The sequence below is a fragment of the Rhopilema esculentum genome, chromosome 10 (assembly GCF_057945365.1).
Source record: "Rhopilema esculentum isolate cy_ngs chromosome 10, ASM5794536v1, whole genome shotgun sequence".
Taxonomy (NCBI): Eukaryota; Metazoa; Cnidaria; class Scyphozoa; order Rhizostomeae; family Rhizostomatidae; genus Rhopilema; species Rhopilema esculentum.
Window position 1 is genome coordinate 4,172,503 of NC_142824.1, and position 12,133 is coordinate 4,184,635.

General features: G+C 36.4%; 1 protein-coding gene across 1 annotated transcript; it reads left to right on the forward strand.

Annotated features, from left to right (window-relative positions):
- The first annotated feature begins 137 nt into the window (after positions 1-137).
- Positions 138-3,011, forward strand: LOC135691459 (beta-2 adrenergic receptor). The gene is made up of 2 exons (XM_065209325.2): positions 138-543; positions 1,297-3,011. The coding sequence occupies exon 2, from the start codon at positions 1,408-1,410 to the stop codon at positions 2,419-2,421; it is 1,014 nt and encodes a 337-aa protein (XP_065065397.2). The 5' UTR covers positions 138-543; positions 1,297-1,407; the 3' UTR covers positions 2,422-3,011.
- The last annotated feature ends 9,122 nt before the right edge of the window (positions 3,012-12,133 follow it).

Here is a 12,133-nt window from a genome sequence, read left to right on the forward strand (position 1 = left end):
TGTGAATCAGTACGAGGCGGGTTTATGTAATCAGTATCAGGCCGACCAATAGCATTGCACATTTCAGCATGAAAATCGTGACTCAGCGTATTTGGGTATATCCTCCTCTTTTATCATGACTCAATACCTGCAACTGGCAAGGGATGTTTAGTGTCTGAAGCTCCTGTAATCCAGCGGTCCACGATCCACGATTACTCTGTAAACACCCAACAAGCTTCTTCAATGCCGTTCTCCTTGCTCCTGCAGGTTTGATCAAGATGCAAACATACGACTGCCATTTACGTTTTTTGTAATGGGAAAAGTGAATAAACCATGACGGAGTCTTTGCAAATTAAGTTTTCATTTAGCATTCTAATCAACGGGTAAACAAAAAGTTTGGCCGTTCAAGTAAATTCTATTGCAGCTTAAAATTTTCAAAATTGATTGCATCAACAATTGGAATCTAATTGCTGCAAGGGTTATATTAATTAGAAAACATGATCACACACTTTGATGAGGTAGAACACATCACAGGCGCACGGGAGAGAGTCCTTCAGGTTCACGGTATGTAGCTACCACGCGCATTTAATGTTAAAAACATTGGTAACAGCCACTTTCTCCACAAATTGATCTGGGAACATTCCATCTGTCAAAAATAACCCTAATCAATTTCTGTATAAACTTCAGTATAAAGTTTCATATTGCTTCGCTGCAGGACAAATTATTGCCTCGTGAGTTAAGCTACATTTGTTACTATGTAATTAGGCTATGCAGGATAACAAAATTAGTTACTTTAGCTCATGCAGAATAAAGCATTTGAGATTAAAACTCTCTGCTTCATAATCACTGCATATACTGCAATCAACAAATAGAATACAACCAAATCGTTACGTCAAAATCTTTGTACCTTGAAATATATTAGATTCTATGTCATATCTTCTAGTTTTGAAGTTAGGAAAAAAGGAAGGTATTTTTCGAATAAAAAATTAAATGGATGTTTTAGGAAATAGCTTTTTATAAAGGTTGAATTAAAGATGCGAAAAATTTTCTATACTTCAAGTGAAAAAAGCTTAATAGAATGAATATAGATCGTAGTAGGTTCAGCTTTGGTTAAAAGATTTTGATATAATGAAGAAAAATCTGAGAATGCCAAATGTATGACCGTTTTATTTACCTTTTTGAGTTTCTTTTGGCTTTCGTTACTGCAGGATAACCAGAGAAGAGGGCAGTAATCGAACTGACAAAGTATAGATGAGTAAGTGACGAAGTATAAATGCGAGAAGAATAGGGACGAATAAATTTGATAATGTTTTGTAGGTTGCTGAGAATTAACAGTGGGTCATTGGAGATTTGAAAAAATTGCTTCAAAGATTAAATCATTCCTCCAAATTGGAAGAAATTGATTATTATCCGCCTTTACTTCAGAAGATGGCTAATGGAACTATTCAACAATGTTTGTTTTCGACGCTTCACAGCTCCAACCACGAGATAGGCATTCAAGTCACTGCCATAGCAACAACTGTGATTGGGAGCATATCATCCATCGGGTCGATTTTGGGAAACGCTCTTGTTCTGTTCGTACTGTTTAAACATGAGCGTTTGAGGACACCATCGAACGTCTTGCTTGGCAGTCTGTGTTTGACGGATTTTCTCACTGGCTTTATCGTTGTTCCAACTGTCTCTATTAGGCGCATCACAGAGGCATACGGCAGTGGAATATGCATCATTCGAATTGTATGTGCCTATTTCTCATACCTGACCGTGATTGTGTCAGTGGTGACAATTGGTTTGATAAGTATCGACCGGTATTATGCAATCATGATGCCATTTAGGTATCAAAGGAACATTTCCACAACAAAATATTTTATTCTTCTAGCAATAGTATGGCTGCTTCTCGCCATGTACTCGTTGTTGCCATTTCTCAACATTATTTCTGGTTCGAAATTTTTCATAATTGCCTGCTCTTTTCTAGCTGTAAACATAGTAATTTTTGTGATCTGCTACATAAAAATTTCTAAAGTTGTTAACAGCCACAAATTGAGACTGCACCGCAGAAGAAACATATCGGCGGTTAGCCCTGAGGTCATGAAGAATTCGTCATTTTTTAGCCGTAGATCTCGCCTTTTCTCTACAAGAACTCCAGATTCCGATCAAAGTCAGTCTCCTTATCGAATGAGTGAACGACAAAAGACCAACACAGTTGTCATGGTTGTTGTCACCACTATCTTTTGTTACGGACCATTGATGATAATATACACACTTCGAGGCATTATGGGGGATACATTTGAGCTCGTCTACATAGCAGATCCGTGGGCAGATTTGATAATGTACTTTAATAGCACTCTGAATCCTGTTATTTATTGTCTGAGAGCCAAAGATATTCGCGATGCTGCTCTGAGAATTCTTCCAGTCAAAATCAGGAAAGTCTTTCAACTTGACTGAAGCAACATCTGCAAGTTTATTCATGTAATATTGGAAGGAAAATATAAAACTCGTTATATTGAACCAATACATACGAGTATACTTTCTGTCATCAACTACTTGGTTCACTGATTTCAATCTTAAAAGTCATATGCTTATTTTCTCTGCAAAAATAAGATTTGGTATTAGAAAAGGTTTGTTAAGTTGTAATATTATAAACTTGGTTTATTTCATTGGAAGACACAACTAGCTTCGAGTGAGAGCTTCTTATACTTTTTACTTCGCTTGGTTGTTCTTTCAACCTTTTTGCCTACAGGCTTTCATGAAAACATTCTTATTTAGAAGTAAAATGAAATTACTCGGTTAAAGATATCTGGAGAGACAAATCTTGAATCAAATGTCAAAGGTTTTATTGGATTTGAAAACTTGATATCTTTTGGTTACTTTAGGAAGCCGAAAATTGCAAAAACACAACGTGAACTTTAAATCGCAAACTCAGTTTAATCGTTGAACGAAAAAATGGGTTTTATGAGTTACTTTTACATTTTTGTGGCGTTGATGCTATTAGTGTTGTTGACGTCACGTATAATCTATAATTTACGCTGTTTGGTGTAATAAGAAATATTGTTGGAATAGCTCTCTTTATTAAGTCTGTTTTTATCTTCTTTTGAAAATTTTTGTTTCAAAAACTGTAACACAGAATCAAAAAAGAGAAATAAAGGAGACACTCTCCATAACATAATATAAGTGCAAGTTGATCCCCTTGGAGAAAACGTCGAATAATTTCTACACTGTTAAATTTTTAAAAATGAAATTATTTCTTTTGATACAATATTATGCAATGTTATCCATAGATTCTGAAGAAAGAAACGGTAAAATCTTCTAGAATGAGTTCGCAAAGTTACAAGTTGATTAATGAATGGAATAGACGAAGGGCGGATTAGAATTCGATCAACCATGCAATATCTAATGTTCGCTAGCATGTTAGTTTTTTCTAATAGAACTTTATTCACAACACTAATTTATACATAGACTAGAGCGTCGTGGGATTAGAGATCAAGGGAAGAGGGGAAAATGGGGAGAGGGGGAAAGGGGGAGAGAGGTAGAGGGAGAGACACACACTGACATAATTCAGAATATTGTGGCTTATCAGACAACATTCTTGGTGCTAGAAAGTTATGCGAAGAACATAGTTGAATTCGATGATGACAACAAATATTAGTTACATTTAAACAATGTAAATAGGATCCAATTTGCTCCTTTTTAAGGTTAAATTCGCAAAACTTCAGAAGATTACGCCTAAAACACAATTCAGGGCCTTTATCAAAGCTGTTCTCAATCAAAAACTAAGTAAGGAACTATGAGTTCCAAAGTCCCCAAAAATTAAGAAGTTGAAATTCTAAGGCCGCTGTATAGTTTCTTATCAAAATACGTATAAAGAGTTTTTAGGGTACTTCTGCTTGTTTTTTGCCAAGGAATCTCAAGCACCAGCTATTATATTTGTACTGCACCACCAGACTTTATGCATATGACACGTGATCAATGTCGATTTTGATACAACATAAATGTCTAGCCAGACAAAACTAGCAACAGTCCTCAACAGAATTTCCAAGGCGCCCTGGGTTACGGCGGCAACGGCGACTTATTTGCCAAGAAATGAAGTACAAAAACATGATAAAAAGAAAAATAGCTAGAGTGACTGGCCAGCAAGCGTAGAACTCGCTTGCTTTGCAGTTCAAAGACTCCTTTTGTCTGCTGTTTGAAAGTGAACTGTTCCGCCAAAAAATATCCTGATATTGTTTCATGGATACTTTCGATCTCTCTTTTTTTGAAAAGCCAATACCTAGAATAAAAAATTATGCATAATTAAAAGAGAAATGCTTAATGCTAAGCGATAGCCATGTCAATTGTTTTCCAATAGCAAAGCGAAAGCTAGTTGTTAGGCCTTAAAGTTTGTTTTGATTGTTGTGTTTCTAGAGGCTAATTTTTCACATACTGACTTTGTACGAAAAGTTGTTTGTGGAATTTTGGGGCCCAAAACATAGACTCAATTATCTTCAAAATTCTTACCATTTCAAAAAATGAGCAATTTTCTGCATTTGCAATGATTTTAAGAGAGCTGACAAGCAAAGCTTTGACATATGGTCTTTTTAGCTTTGACATAAGGTCATTTTAAAGGAAGGATTTTCTAAACAGCTTGTGCTCACATTTTGGATGATTTTTCTCTTCTTTTTACATGACATGTTAAAATGAACAGGTAAAGAAACGTTATCTCCCTGTCAAACTACTGATACTACCTGTGATGTCAAACTTCGCCAGTAGGATAATAAACGCTGTAGACGGGATTCAAATGGATCAAAAACACTTAGCAGAGGATAGCTATTGGTTTAAGCCCTTTTTGACAAGGATTTCAATGATAATTTCTTCTTGTCGAAAGCCTCGTTGTGTGTCAGAGAAATAGAGGACAGGAACGGAGAGAGGAGGAGTGACTATGCAAGCAGCAGATCCTTCAAATCACCCTTTTACTTAATTTATTTGAATAAATGATCTTCATCCATTATATTCGCTTTTACCTGACTCACGTAGCTTTTACCTTTTCCCTTGCTTAGTTTCGAAACTTTTTGAAACTTTCGAAACATTTAGGATTTGCGGGTAGCGACCGACAAGGCGGTTTATTTAGAGAGCGACTCTTTACCTGATCACACCTGGTCTCGGCAAGCTTTTTTACAAGCATTGAAACAGGATTATCTAGTTAAAATGATGATTAAATGAAATTTCATCAGAGTTAATTTCACAGAGGCTTTTGAGCTTTAACTAATTCACTTGAGATTGTTATTATTTCTTATACGTTATTTCTTGCATCTGCTCCACCAGTTTATGGGCAATGCGGGGAATCTGATTTGTGAAACTAGGGTAAGATTTGTGTTTCTTGGCGTTTTCATTCCCCTGGTTAATCTAGGGGTATCTAAGGTTTTGGCATAATGTGGGTCTCCCCTTGCTTGGTGAAGCCACGACCTACAGTTGTTGAATTGTGCAATTTATTTTTGAATAAATAGCGGATTTATGACTGTTTTGCCGTTATTGATGACGTCACCAGTCACGTGATACTGAGGCAAAATTTTTTTGGTCCCATCTTGGATTCTGAATCTTCATGCTCGAAAGTATATAAAACCATCAAAATTATATCGGTTAGGTGAGAAATCAGATTTTCGCAGCCATAGCCCTGCTTAGTATGACCAATGAACGGTGTAACGTTTCAGAAATTTGCTACAGAATTCTGCTCTTTTGACATGGTTCAGAGACAAAGATACAACGATTTAGCGGGACAGAGCTTGCGCTCATGTTGCCATATCACAGCCAGATTTTAACACATTAACTGGTTTTACACATGTAGAGATCTTTAAAAACAGCTTTTCTTTAATGTCAAAAACTTTGCGAATAATTATGAAGAGGAGAATCCATCGTCATTTTTATTTTATATTTTAAGGTGGTGTGTACAAAATATCCACAAAAGGCTATTTAAAACTATAGCAATGTAGCAAATAAGAAACACCGCAATGCGACGAGAATGAACAACAATAAATACGCGAAAATTAGTGAAGGCCAATATTTCGCCCCGGCATACGGGGCTTCCTCAGAACAATAACTGAAATTTCTAGCGGTTCCTTCTCAATGAAGCAATAGTAATCAGGCAAGATCCATATTAAGTGCCTGTTTATATGGGCAAATTTATCCCATCTCACAGGCCATAATCTGGCAGGTGGGATGAAATCATCGAATGTTTACTTGAAATTCTATTCCAGCTGTAAATGGAAAATATCATCCAAGCCTGTGTGGACGAAATTTGATCACGCTTATATGAACATTTCATTCCTTTTTACAGTTTCATCCCACCTTCCAGCGTTTGTATGGAAAAAAACTCCTCCCACCTCAGTGATATCTCACCTATCATGTAGTAGGATCTCACATCTGCAAAGCCCTGCACTGTTGATCAGACAATCTGCCATTATGGATATGCGAACTGCTAAACTCTGTTTGATTTCGCTTTCCAAATGGAACAGAGCGATTGTGATCCCGTATGAATAGAAAAACAAACCAGTACCATGTGCACATACCCGTGCTTGTAGTCAATAAAGTCAACTCTGTCTAATTCAAACTCGTGAAACTTGAACTTTTTCTAATTCCTAAAAAAACTCAGGTCCCTTGAAAATCTTATAAAACCCTTACAAAAACATTCTGTAATTGGAATTTCTATAATTAGAACTTTCAGTAATTCGACCAATTTTGGCTACTATTAAAGTCACTTCCTTCAATTTTTATTTGGTAGATGGGACGATCAAGTTCGAGGAATCTTGATCTTCTCTGTGCTGTATAGTCAATATGGTGCTTTGCAAGTTGCGACAATAGCGATAAAACTGAGGTTTAGGGATAACAGAGGCAAAATAAAAGATTTTTTGAGAAGCTTATATAAACCGAACATGTTGTTATTCGAACATTTTTATAATCCCTCCAGAGAATAACATAGAGTTGACTGTCTTTCCATTCCAAAAACTAGCAGCAACTGAGTCAGTGCGCAATTGAAATGCAATCAAATTTAGATTATGTAAGTATACCCACCAAATTACAATGTAGGACAAAAGGTGTTTCAAGTCATTGACCTATGATACAAATTTCTTCTCCAGAAAGACCAGTTATAGAAGCAACACACATCTTAACGTTATCTAAGGGAAGCTTTTGTCAGAATTACGGTAAATGATTTCATAACAAAGAATTCTGGTTTACCAAAATCGGAGCGCTTAACGCTAAGTCCTCATTGCTTGCAAAATTCTGTCAAAATTCACCTCCACTTCAAATCGAGACTAACTGTGTTAGGTTAAGTAGGAGGTTTGCAGAACTCGACTCAGGGTAACAGTGACATTACTGCTGACGTGAGCAGATTTTAAGACGCTAGGCAACATCTGCAACTGAAGAAGAGAACCTTCTGTCTTTATCCAGAAGAGAAGTTTGTAGTTCTGCTTATTGTAAGACACCGTCTTTTGCATTCAACAGATTCTGTTGAATGAAACCGGCTAATCTTCTTGATGCACTTTACTTTGAACTTCTACAGAACAGGGCCGCGTTTACGTCTGTTGGGCCCCTGGGCCCAAAGCTGACTGGGGTCCTTCAAAAGACACCGACAAAATTGTGTCACGAGCATAGTACTTGGCTAAACATAATCATAACCAACCAAGTTAATATTCACTAAATAGTTTAATAGATAGACGCTATAAGACACGAATAAACTTGTATTCATCTCGCCTTTCGGTACATTTCCAATAAAACTAAACCCGTGCCCTTGGTTCATGACGCTAATGTCTTTTGTCTTTACTTAAAAGCTGAAAACTATTCGATGGTTTAATTGATGTTTGAAACTCCCTGAACATCAAAATCTGCGGCCATCAAACAAAAGGCAACAACGCGCTACTGTGAGATTGTGGAGCTTAGTTCACTCTTACTCTTTGCCCCTTTTCGGAATAGTGAAACATTTTTCTCCGAAGGAACTTCCATATGGCAAATGGAGCAGTAAGGACAGCAATGGCATTGGGGAAGCTCCAGCCAGGGCCACCGAAAAATTCGAAGGTAACATAAAATATGAGGCCTCCTGCGAGCGAAGCGTGCTGAAGATTCTTGTGACCACACCCTTTTTTCATTCTTAAGGTGGAATTAATTACTTTACGAGGCCCCCTAGCTCAATTCAAACACAAGATTGAAATCAAGAGCACTTTTGAAGCTTTTCAAAATTATGCTCGGGGCCCCCTAAATCTAAGAATTTTAGGGGGCCCCTGGGTCCAGGCCCAGTGGGCCCATGGGTAAATGCGTCACTGCTACAGAATCACAATTTCTTGATAATTTCTTGTTCTTGTGTAGTAATTTTAATGATTAAGCAATTTTTTCTTGTGTAGCAATTTTAATGATCAAGCAATTTTAATGATTAAGCAATTTTTTTCTAAGAAGGTCGAGTTAGATTTTACCATAGTCATACCATAATACAATGAATAAGTTATTGTTATAAAATTCGTTTTCTTAATAACAATTGAAGTTAAAGTCTTGATATTTACTTGCTATAACGCCAATTCTACGCCAATAGCCCCGGGTGTTTTTAATTCTGTTTGACGATTTGATATAGAATTGTATGCATTTAAGTTCATTTATCTTTGACACAAAACCAGAAAGAAACTACCAAGTTCCATAGTTCTAGTAATTTTTAAAACATTTTGGTTGAACTCTGCCTCTTGTAAGTATTGCTAGAGGCGAAACATTTTGGAAGAGAAAATCATTTTTCTAATTCCTGGATCCTGCTAATAGTACCTGCTGGCTAAATTCTCTTTGCAGAAGTTTAAAGTAGCCTATCGAAGCCAGAAGCATGCATAAAATGATTAAATTGGAATTTGAATCTAAAGGAATAATTATTGCAAGTAACAACAGACATTGATATAAAAATCATTTTAAACTCACCACCGAGAACAACACAGAGGCTATCTGGAATGTTTTGAATGATCAAAGTGAAGTATGGTAACATGAAAGCAAGTTTATTCTCCATCACTCATCAACTGCAGTTCATATCAACATGCAACTCGTCATGGGGCAGACTTATAAACCATCTCAGGAGTAGATTTACCATGTACAGGAGATAGCTAACTAAAACAGTACTTGCCAAGTATGTCTGAGACCTTCGTCCTTCCTGCACAAAATTTTTCTTCAGGGTTTTTTAAATCTTGAATTTTAATAATAGCTGAATGTAGGATGCTCAGTTGGAAACAGGTAAACAACGATAAGTGCATTAAACCCATTTAGCCAGAACATATTATTTAAAACGAGCCAAGTCACCTGGCTGAAGCTGTCCGGGGGGTTGCTAGCTACAGATAACGGGCCCTTCAAAGCGTTTGCATAATCAAGGTCAAGTTTTGGATTGTTGCGAGTGAAAGATAAAGTTTTATATTTTTTACTTATTCAGTGCAGTTCATATTCAAACTATCATTAAAAAGAACAGGTAAAACAAAGTTATCGATATTCATATGCATTTGTTTAAAATGTCATAATTGGATAAATTTTTGAATTGCTAATTGCAGATTCAATAGCTGAAAATACTGGAAAATCGTATTGGAATTTCAAAATTGAAGCCAGAAAGAAATCTCATGATTGGAAAAAAGAGACGTAACTAATTATTTTTTATGCTCTGCTACAACGTTTGATATTAGCAGAAAAAATACAAAGGCATGTTTCAATCTGGATTTTTTTCAAAAGCCTCTTGTACATATCTGCTTTCTGCCCATGAAATTACATTTCCATTCTGTTGATGTTCAATAATAGTTAGATATTTAGTTAGAAAAGGATTAGGTATGATTAATACAGGTTTGTGGGTCGTTTTAATTGAGTCAATTTTCGCTGTCGATTTTCCTGACAAAGATTCCCTTTTCGGATAGAAACCTTTAATTCCCTATAATCAGTGGTTTTAAGATGATCTATAGAAAACACATTGGTACGTTTCTTATAAATTCCATAAATTTGATAATTCAGAAGATATTCTGTTGCAATGAAATATAAAGGAGAAGTAATTGATCCTTGATAAGGGATGCTGTCTCTTTAAAGTAGGGCTTATTCCAGGTGCTTTTTCACCTCATTTTTGTGCAAACAAAGGATGAACCGACAAGGCTTAGTATTAAATACTTGTTTGCTCTTGTTGCTGACTGCATCAACTTGCATAGCGAGTACCGTATGGTTTAAAGTAAGGTGAAAGTAAAGTGAGTTCCGTATACACTTGAAAGCAGTAGATGTGCATGCTAGAGAGAGGGCACTTGTACTGAGGCAACAGAATGATGAAGTAGAAGGACAAGCTCCTTTCTGTCCTTAGCTTTGGAGGGCGTCCAGATCATGGATCTAGCTCGATATCATGCTTTCTGCGAGACACGTTTTCAATAGCATACCCAATATTTCAGCAGAAACATCAATATAATACCCAAAGACATCTTAAGAGATAAAGTCACAAAATTATTTTTAGAATTTTTGAATCGGATCCCATTACTTGAAAGAGCATCATGAAATACATCTAGAAGTGCAGAATCAGTTGAAAATGCTACAGATTGGCTGAGGTATGTGTACTGGCTCTTTCCCCACCAAACCTCTGAATTTGGTCCCGTTCGTAATTTTATGAACAGGGCCCAAATAAAAGTAATCCGTTAGCAAACTTCAAATCTTCAATTGGCCATATCTCACCTGATTTGGCATATTTAACTGATTTTGAAGATTTAGAAATATCTCAAGGTGTTCTTTCAGTCAATGTGGTTAACATGTTAAAATATTCTAAAAATAGATAATTTTATGACGTCACACTTACAGTGGTCTAGGTGCAGATGTCTCAGAAAGGTCTATTTTCATAGCATGTCCAATTTTAGGGAGTTGTCTGTATCATGCACTGAGTAATGACTCAAATGATTATATCAAAATCATTAGAGTGAGTCAAGAAGTAAAAAACACATTGTGTTTCTACTCAGAATAATCATAACGACAGCTGGTTCAATACAACAGTGTAACGCTGCATCTGGTACAAAGCAGCCAAACCAATTGGTTCCTCCTGTTTCGTTATTAGCAATCGACACATAAAAATGTGGCTTAAGCCATCTATCAAACAAGATCAACCAATCAATAAGCATGTGAGTGGAATCACACTCACTGATTGGTCAGTTTTTGATTGAAAGATAGCATCTGTCGATTGCCTTTAAATTCAGTAATCCGCAAATCGAAATTTCATCTGGATATTCAACAATTAGGACAATTAGGACATTCACTCGACGTATTTCCTAGAAGAAGATTCCATGCAAGAGCTATTGTTCCAAGAACATATATCCCCTTAAATAGTGCGCGTTATTAGTAGGAAGAGATTTTCATTTTAAGAGAGGAATCAATATCTACTTTAATACTGATGATCCAGTTAACGAAAGTTCACACTCTAAAGTGAGTTGCTATAAGCCTCTCTGCATGAATTTGATTAGATCGAGGGTTTTATAAGAACATTTAAAAAACATTAAATCAAGAAGTAAATCCGTTCACAAGCTAAAAATATGAGGCTCCATTTTAATTCACGCGCGGAGAAATAATGCAGAAAAGCGGATCAGAATGACTTAAAAAAATTGTTGGAAAGCAATTCTCAGCCGATTTTGGTGCCTCGACCCAACTGGGTTGCGTGATTATGTTTATTTCGGCACAAAAATTCAGAAAAATCGGCGTTTTCACTCAGTCGGTGCATGCTTTATACAATGAAGCGTCTTAAGCAAACTTCATCAAATGCAAGGCGATATTTTCGTGTTTGTATAGAGTCTCTGGAGAGAAATGACAGTTGCCCTAACAACGTTTGTAGTTCTCTTTGAAAAAAGAAATCGGGCTCTCTGCGAAGACATTCTACACATGGCTAGTCATTTAAAGACTCATTGCTGACAATGGGCCTTTGCGAGCGTGGCGACGGTCCAAACAGTGGCAGTAAACTTCTACGGATACCAAAATTGACTTTAACCAATATTTATTTCAGACAGTCTAAAAATGCATTATGGGATGCTTGCGTAGCGCAATGGCTCATTGTTAGCAACGAGTCTTTAATAAAAAACAATCAATTTGAAAATCTGTGGGACAAACCGTTTGGCTAGGGAAGTCATCCCCATTTGGCTACAAGCGATGAAGTCTGGCTTTTATGTTTTGATTT

Coding starts and splice junctions, on each gene's coding strand:
- LOC135691459 (XM_065209325.2), top strand. CDS start 1,408: ATGGCTAATGGAACTATTCAACAATGTTTGTTTTCGACGCTTCACAGC.